At 54.8% G+C, this 9,263-nt stretch overlaps 1 protein-coding gene across 1 annotated transcript in view; it reads right to left on the bottom strand.

Moving 5' to 3' along the window:
* Window positions 1-1,798: 1,798 nt before the first annotated feature.
* The window catches only part of CNGB1 (cyclic nucleotide gated channel beta 1), an 80,974-nt gene continuing 73,509 nt past the window's right edge, over window positions 1,799-9,263 (bottom strand). Inside the window, 4 exon segments of the mRNA XM_015558802.1 lie at window positions 1,799-2,485; window positions 5,316-5,532; window positions 8,039-8,185; window positions 8,276-8,394. Of these exon segments, the coding sequence (XP_015414288.1) occupies window positions 2,246-2,485; window positions 5,316-5,532; window positions 8,039-8,185; window positions 8,276-8,394 (723 nt within the window). The 3' untranslated portion in view covers window positions 1,799-2,245.

Below are 9,263 nucleotides of genomic sequence, written 5' to 3' on the forward strand. Positions count from 1 at the left end.
GTCGTCCACGGACATGGTCCTGCTGGGGTGGGACGCTAGGCAGTCTGCACCCACAGCCCGTGCTGGTCAGCACCCTGCACCCCTGAATGAGTCCAATAGGCTTGGTGAGGCCAATAGGTGAGACCAGATATAAAGGGGCTGGGTATTTGGGGGGAGGGGGGTCTTAGAATCCTAGGGCCCGGGGGGGATGGTAAGGTATGGCACCGGGATGTCACTCAGCCACGGGACTGCAGGCAGAGGGCGGCCCCCGGGATGGCAGTGGAGACGGGCCAGGGAGCCCGAGCCAGGCCATCGGGCGGAGTTCTCACAAAAGTGTCTGTCGTGCATGGCCAGTTTCCGAAATGAATCCACCAGCCAGGGGCGTCGGTTGAACCACTTTTAATTAAAACGCACGGGAACGGGATAAAAGCCACAGCGTGAAAGGCGGGGCTCTCATTTGCTAAGAAAACAGCTGAAACTATTCCAGGGAGCTGAGTGCATTTTGATAATGGAATTTTAAGCAGCTTCTTGGTTTTAATTTTATTTAAAATGTTTATGCAGTTAGAAAAAATAGCTTGCTATTCATTTCCTACCCGAGTGCAGGAAACGCTGAGACATTTTAAATTAGTAGCGATTCCACAGACATAAATATAGGTCCTGGTTCAGTGGCAGAATTAGTGTTTCTGAGTTGTTCCATCCACACCTGGGCGATCAGCCCATCCGATTCTATTTGGAGGATAATGCCAGCCTCCAGTTCAATCTACCTAATATCCAAGGTTCTGTGACATTGTCCAGTTTAATGAGATGGCTCAGTGAAATTAAGACACTGTTAATCTCGTCTCAAAATCAATTTTCTTTCCAGGACAATTCTTGGGAACCTCAAAAATCTCTCGCTTTATATAATAAGCAGTATATATTCAAGGGTTAAGATCTAAAAGAATAAGTACATTCATATTAAAAAAATCCTCATAGCCCAGCTGGCATGGCTCAGTGGTTGAGCATCGACCTGTGAACCAGGAGGTCACGGTTAGATTCCTGGTCAGGGCACATGCCCGGGTTGTGGGCTCCATCCCCAGTAGGGGGCGTGCAGGAGGCAGCCAATCTATGATTCTCTCTCATCATTGATGTTTCTATCTCTCTCTCCCTCTCCCTTCCTCTCTGAAATGAATAAAAAATATATTAAAAACAAACAAACAAATCCTCATAAAATAGGATCTCACAGAGAGGGTGAGCTTGAAACATGTTGTCATCTACTGAAGGGCAATACGCTGACTGTGTTGATATATCTGAAGTACTTGCTCAGGATAAAAGCATTCTCTATGCTTGGACCTCTTTTAGAATACCTAGTGCAAATATGAGAATGATAAATGGGAATGATGATGAAGAAAAAGAATTAGCCCAAACCTCCAGATTTCTCCTATTTAGAAATAGTGTTTACCAGTGAAATGATGTCTGTGTGCGATTTTCTATTGAAGCATTCTGTTTAACGGCATAAGATGGGAAATAATGCAAATGCATGTCAACGGTAGAGCAGTTCAATGTTACGCTATTTCCAGACACGGACTAGAGTGCAATTATAACAAAACAAGCACGCCCTGTATGTGCTGAAAGGGAAGACACTCCCATATAAATCAAGTGAAAAGTAACAGTGGCTCACCCGGCTGGTGTGGCTCAGTGATTGAGCGCTGACCTATGAACCAGGAGGTCATGGTTCAATTCCCCATCAGGGCACATGCCCAGGTTGTGGGCTCGATCCCTAGCAGGGGGTGTGCAGAAGGCAGCCGATTGAGGACTCTCTCTCATCATTGATGTTTCTTCCTCTCTCTTCCTTTCTGAAATCAATAAAAAACATATTTTAAAAATTCATAAAATAAAAAAAAGGACAGTACAACTGCCCACCTTTCTGCTGGACATTTCCTGTCCTTGGAACATGGAAGACAGATTCCTGAAGGGAAACCCCCAACCTTCAAAACCCTTGACCTCCAGCAAAGCGTCCCCTGGTGTTAAAGCCCCATTCTAGCTTCTGCCTATGAACTTGCAAACTAGAAAAAAAATGTATTTGTCCTTGAAAATATTAGTCAAGGGAGGCAGGGTTCTCAGGTGACGGTGGGACTTAGGGACACTAGGAAAGTGGGTGATGTCAAGACCAGCCCGGGAGAAGCTGGTGTGGGATCAGGAATGAGGGCCAGCAGTTAGCCGAGGGCCCCCCAGGCCACCACTGTGGACCAGCGCCTTGGCTGCTGGACTGCTGGGCAGGGTGGGCCCCTCACTCCGCCTCTTTCTTCTCCTCCGGGATCTCCACCGACAGGATCTGTTCGCCAGGGTCCAGGCCGGGGCTCACGCGGATCCGCACCGAGTGCTCCTCCTGGGGACCAGCTGCCTCCTCCTCCTCGGCACCCCCTGGCGAGGCTGGTGGCTGAGAGCCTGGGGCCGGGGGTTCCTGGGGCGCAGGCTGGTCGGGGGCGGCGGAGCCCAGCTCTCCCGCCGCGTCTTCCGAACTCTTGGCCTGGAATCCCGAAAGGTGACTGGTGAGGCCGAGAGTGTCCAAGGGATCTTAGCTACCTCCCTGTTCCCCGCGTCGGACCCCACGGAAAAGGATGGCGAGCTCAGCAGGTGCAACTAGCGGGTGGGGGGCTGGGCGGAGCCGCGTCAGGGTTAGTTATGGAGACGCTATATTAGGGGGGACGTTGACGGATGAAAATCTCTGGTTGGAAGGTCCTGGGGCCTCTGTTGCGTCTCAGAGCTGAGCCTCTCCCTGCCCACCTGGTTCCCAGGGCTGCGCTCTCCTTGGGGGATGAGGAAAACTAACCAGACGAGGGAAGGGCCAATGAGGGCTGGAGCAGCTGTGGCCTGCCCCCCTTTCTGGAAGGTCTCAAAGGCTGAGATCCACAGAGGCCCCTGGCAGTAGGCTGGGCTGAGCCCCACGTCTGGGGACTCGGTGGGTACCTCCAGCCTCCAGCCTGCGGGTCCCCATGGACGCTGGCCATGGTCTGTGTATCATAGGAAATTGGTTGAAAACCCATGCTTTTGTGGGTACCCATGGCCCCTCCTGCAGGGAGCAGCCCCCAGACCAGGAAGCCCAGGGGATGTCTGAGTCCCATTTGAAATGGTGCCGAGTTAAAGGGAGAGCAGTCACCATGCGGAATTAAAGGGACAGAGACCCCTGAAGTTGGCTCAAGTCACAAGGTGTTGAAGGAAGGGGAGCAGGGGGTGGGGGACAAGATGCTCCTAGAACCCAAGGCGTCCTGGGGGACGTGTCCCTCCCTCTGTCCCATGTGTCTGCAGGCTTGTCACCCCTGTTCCCCCTCCCCTGCCCACGTTAAGCTCCGACAGGCACTCCCAAGGCAGGATGCCCAGATGGTGCCCCCTAGGGGGCCTCCTGAAGCATCCTGCTTTGACGGGACCTGAAGGATCATGGGACAGTTGGTCCAGGGCTTCGCCGTGGTCCAAATGCTTTCATAAAAGGCATCCCGGGTCTCCCGCTTCATCCCTGGTACCCCATGTGGCGACCCGGAGGGATCAGGGGCTCAGGAGGCTTGAGGAACTATACAGGTTGCAGCTGGTGGTGACAGGGCCGGGGCTTGGACCTGTGTCTTTGGATGGCTATGGAAGAGCCCCTTGCACGCTGCCCTGGTTCTGAATTGCAGGGGAAATGCCTTTTATTGGAAGATGCGTGCACATGTAATTCCCGTCTCCGAGCTGCCTCGGTGAAGAGCGAACATTAGGAGCCCTTTTCGGATCAAGCCGGTCACTGTCCTGAGGACACTCTGGGAGCGCCTGTCAGCTCAGCCGGCCCTAAAGACCCCAACTAGCCCTCTTGATGCTGCCCTTGCCAGGCGGCGAGCCAGACAGTCATGTCTGTCCTCAACCTGGGGCCAGTGTGACTGCCTCTGGAGACCCAGGCATCACTCCTCAGATCCCGCTGTCCCCTGGCTTCTGGCGGGTCCCCGGACTCTGACGCCAGCCTGCACTGAGCCCAAGTGCACTGGCCTCCTCCGAATTGTCTCCCACGGCCTGCTGCCCCCTCCCCTGCCACCGAGCTCCTGCCTAAGCCCATCCCCCCATTTCCCGGCAGCCTCCCTACAGGACCGCAATGAGCAGCCATAATTAATGCAATCACTCTAATTGGCATTCTGGGCATTAGTCACAGAAAAAACGTCCCAGAACTAATTTGAAAATTCCCTTTAGATTTATGGGGGCGGGAGCAGTCTGCACAGTGCCTGTCGCCTTTCCAAATCTTTTAAATTGCAAATCTTTTTGACAGACACAACATGACCTAGGAGAACATCACTTTTATCTGGGGAGGGAGGGACATTCGCTGCCCACTCCAGGACTTCCCTTTGGGAAAGTCACTCTACCGCCTCAGCGTAGGGCGGGGCATGTGAGCCAGGCCTCTGCGGAGGGCCCACTGAATGGCTCAGGAATTGACATGTGACCCCATTCTGTCCAATGACAGCGAGCCCTGGGATTTTTGCTGGAATTACTGGGAAGGAGGTGCTTTCTTCCTGTTGGAGCTGCTACACCTTCTGTTGGGGCCAGCCGGGAGTGGAGTCATCTCCCAGGAAAACAGAGATGACACACCTCGCCCTGTTGGCATCACCTGAGCTTTGGACTCAGCCTTGTGATAGGGGGACCTATCACCTGAATTCATCTGAAAAGTAATATTTTAAATCTCAGCACACATATGCTTATGTGAAGAGGGGGTTATGTTTCTTATATGAGAATAGGGAGTTAAGTTTTTCTTAAAGTTTCCTTTTCAAGGCCTGTGCAGAGCGATGGAGGAGGTGACTCAGCTGCGAACCCAGCAAGCAGAACCCATAAGCTTGGTCAGGCTGACCCACCAGGAGTCAAAACATCATCTCATCAACATCATCTCATCAATGACTGAAGACAATAGCTGATGTCTGTGGACCCCCAGGGCAGCACGTAGCACCCTAGCCCTTTCCCCTTTATACTCCTGCCCCCTGCACCTTGCTGGAAGGCAGGGTTTGATGCTTGTAAGCGCCCTGTCTTGGTGGGCTGGCCTTCCCAATAAACACCTAGTATAATTCAACCCGGCCTTCCTTATCGGACACAGCGACAGGCAGACCGCGCCCACCCGGGGGTTTCCGGGTAACACTTGCCCGGACTTTTTAATTACTCCACCCCATAAACTCTGTCTTCTCAAGTGAATATGAGCCTGCACTGTCCCTTGCAACCAAAGGAGCCCTGCGGACAGGAAGGAGGGAAAGCACCCCCCTAGGATGGACCGTGGGTCCCCTCGCGGAGGTCCCCGGCCTTCCTTCTGCCTGGCACAGAGGGGACGCGGATCGGTGGCCGGGTTCCCGACCACATACCTGTTCCAGCAGCTGCTGCTGCTTGGCAGCCGCCTCCAGCGCAGCCAGCTCTTTGAGCCGAGCCCTGAGGTGGGCCAGCTGGCCGCCTTTCGCCCCCCTGGCGCCCATCTTTCCCGCTGCGGCCAGGGCGGCATTGAAGAGCTTGGGGGTGCCGGCCCGCGGAGGAAGGATGAGCACGCTCTTCTCCTTGGGCTTGCTGTTATTCTTCAGCATGCGCCTGCAAGAGAGCAGCGTCCGCTCATGGCCCCAGCATGCAGTGTCCGCTCATGGCCCCAGCGCACAGCACAGTGTTCACTCATGTCCCCAGCGCACAGCACAGTGTCCGCTCACATCACCAGTGCAGTATTCACTAATGTCTCCAGCACACAGCACAGCGTCCGCTCATGTCCCCAGCATGCAGTGTCCGCTCATGGCCCCAGCACACAGCGTTCACTAATGTCCCCAGCACACAGCACAGTGTTCACTCATGTCCCAGCACGCAGCTTCTGCTCATGTCCCCAGCACACTCAGGGACAGAGGATAAGTTTGCTTGTATTGTGCCCTTGGAGTTGGACTTGTATGGTGGTGATTGTTTGGCAAGCCCTTTTTTTAAATATATATTTTTTTATTGATTTCAGAGAGGATGGGTGAAAGAGAGAGAGAGAGAGAGAGAGAAAGAGAAACATCAATGATGAGAAAGGATCATTGATCGGCTGCCTCCTGCACACCCCCTAGTGGGGATCGAGCCCACAACCCAGGCATGTGCCCTGACCAGGAATCGAACCGTGACCTCCTGGTTCATAGGTCGATGCTCAACCACTGAGCCACGCTGGCCGGGCTGGCAAACCATTTCTGAGTGTATTTTCTGAGCCAAGCACAGCACTAAGGGCTTCGTGCATAGTATCTCACTGAACGATCAGAACAACAGACGTGGGTCTTATTGTCTCCACCTTATAGAGGAGGAAACGGAGGCTCAGAGAGGTTGAGCAACTTCCCTGAGGTCACACAGGAAATAACAAAGGTACTTCAGTGTATGGAATCAGAAGTAAGAGGCCCAGATGGAAAAGGACCCAAAGCTTTTTGCTTCTCTTTCTCTGGTTTCATTGTCACGTCACCAGCAGCAGCAACACCACCTCAGCCCTCACTGAGCGTCTGTACGTGTCCGGCCCTGTGCTCAGTCCTCTACAGGCGCTCTTGGGTGGCTCTGCGGTCCCCCTTCCTGCCTCTGTCTGTGTGATCCCCGCCCCTTGAGGGGAGTGGGACATGCCACCTACTTTCAATCATGAGAACACGGCGAGGGTGGTCAACTGTCACATTTATGAACACGTCACACAGGACCGTGATCTGCAAGGACAAGCCTTGCTGGCTTTGCTGAAGCCAGCGCCCACATGGACAGAAGTGAGGGGACAAGACCCTGAGGGCAGCCACCAGTCCTACAACCACGAGCACTGAATTCAGCCAACAACCACGTGACGTGGAAGCAGAGCCTTCCCCACTTGAACTTGAGAGGAAACCCAGCTCTGGCAACACCTTGATTACAGCCCTGGAGCGGGCCCGCCCCAGCCATCCCCAGACTTCTGACCCATAGAAACTCCAAGATAATAAATACGTGTGGCCTCAGGCTACTGCGTCTGTGGTAATACTGTTAGGCAGCAGCAATAACTGACAACGCACTCTGCCATTTAAGTCTCCCCGGGGTCCTCAGGTAGGTCCTGTTATTGCCCCTCATTTCGAACGAGGACATGGAAGTCCAGAGAGGGCGAGTAACTTCCCTAAGGTCACACAGCTGGGAAGTGGCCGAGCTGGAATTCAAACCCACACCCCTGACCCCAGCGTGCCAGGCCTTAATGATCGCAGCAACTTCATGGGCATGCTCTTCCTGGATGCTGACAGCATGCCTGTGACATGGGAAGGGCGGGATTACTGCACCCATGAGAGCTGGGGAAACTGAGGCCCAGAAGCGGGGGGAGGGGGGTGACGTGCCCAAGGTTGCTAGGAAGTGGCCGAGACAGAATAACAACCCAGATTAAATGCGGCATGTCACCCGGCTTCCCTAAACGAGGAGAGATTTTCCATCTAACGGAGCCGCCGCCTCTCATAAGGAATTCTTCACACTGCTCATTTATGACGAGCGGCTTGGCTCAGGAACAAACGCATTTCGCCTGCGATCGAGCAGAGCCGAGGCTGCTAATTGGCCCATTCATTCCTCGGGCTTCCAGCAAAACGTGTTTGTTTACAAAGGAGGCCCCGGCTGGCTGCTTCTCTAATCAGAGGCAATGGATTGGAATTGTGCGTATTGATAATTGCCTGAGACGTGCATGTGCTAGCTGGGGCTGCCCCCGGAGACACTGTCCGCACAAGGCAGAAACAGAGCTCAGAACCCATTCGCGGACCGGCCTGTCTTTGCCAAAGGAAACACAGAAGGTCCTACAGCGATGGAAGAGGGAGTCTTAGTCCCTCAGGACTGCACACAAAAGCATTCATGCACTTTTTTTTTTAGAGAGAGAGCGGAAGGGAGAGGGGGAGACAGAGAGAAACACTACGTGAGGGAGACACATCCATCGGTCACCTCCTGCATGTGCCCCACCCCACCCAGGGCCGGGGATCGAGCCTGCAATGCGGTGCGTGCTCATGACCAGAACCGAACCCGGGACCCTTCAGTCCGAGGGCTGACGCTCCACCCACTGAGCCAAACCAGCCAGGGCTCCATGAACTTTGTCAGTGAAAAAAAGAAAGGAAAGTACCTGGCCTTTTTCCGGAGCAACTTCTGAGACTCGGGATAATGCACCAGGATTTCATTCAGGTCCTTCTTGTCCAGAATGAAGAGGTTGGTGAAGCCGTGGGCCACCACGTTGGCCGTGCGCCGATTCCCGCCTCCGACCGCCAGCAGGCTGGGGTGAGGGAGGAGGGGGTGAGGCCCTCAGGGCTGCGGTTCTGCTCACCCTGCAGTCTTCCTCTCCACCCCTGTGTCCGCCCCACGCAGGCGAGAGCGTGTCACCTGCATCTGTATCAGCGTCACCAGCACGGACTTCCCGTCAGGGCCGCCCAAGACCTGCACCTGCCCCGCCTGGATGATGTACATCTCGCGCCCTATCTCCCCCTGAAACCGAGAAGGGGAACGTCCCGCTGTCACTGTCAAATCGGCCACAGACACAGCAGGACTGGGCCGGTGGCACAACCTGGTGTGTGTTGTGGGGCCTCCGTCTCTCCATCTGTGGACTGGGGAGAATGACCCCCCCTCGGCCTGCCTCAGTGACAGGGTGGCGGAGGGGAGTCAGTGGGTGACGGAAATGCTAGCTGTCATGGGCAGGTGTAACGGTGCTCTACAAATTCCCGTTATGCACCCCGATGAGGGCCCCGGGCCACGGACAGCCTCGCTGTGCCTCAGACAATAAACTGATGGCTGCCCGGCCGGCCGCGGTGGCTCGGTGGTTGCACATGGACCTATGAACCAGGAGGTCACGGTTCGAGTCCCTGTCAGGCCACATGCCCGGTTTGTGGGCTCGATCCCCAGTGAGGGGCGGGCAGGAGGCAGCCGATCAATGATTCTTTCTCATCATTGATGTTTCTATTTCTTTCTCTCCTCCTCCCTTCCTCTCTGAAATCAATAAAAAAATATATTAAAAAAACAACCTTTAACAAAAGTTTAGGTGGAAAAACCCACAAACAGCCATGCAAGGGTATCGTGTGCAGCCTTGCCCTGCGCCACCTCTACTCCCGCCCCCTTCCCCCCGTCGCAGGACCAAGATCCTGGCAACAGTTCCATCCACACAGCTATGGCCCTGCCCCTCTTCGGGCTCCTCAAGTCCCTTTTCTGTAAAGTGGGGCTCCTCGTCCTGGCCCCCACGATCCCGTGTCCAGGCAGCAAAGCCTGAGACTCACCTGAGTTTGGTGCCGGGAGCCGGACAAAGCCTCCTGTGCCACGGAACCAGGATCCCTGCGGCCGGCTGACCAGCACACGGAGCTATG

This window comes from Myotis davidii, unplaced genomic scaffold (assembly GCF_000327345.1).
Source record: "Myotis davidii unplaced genomic scaffold, ASM32734v1 scaffold590, whole genome shotgun sequence".
NCBI classification, from domain to species: Eukaryota; Metazoa; Chordata; class Mammalia; order Chiroptera; family Vespertilionidae; genus Myotis; species Myotis davidii.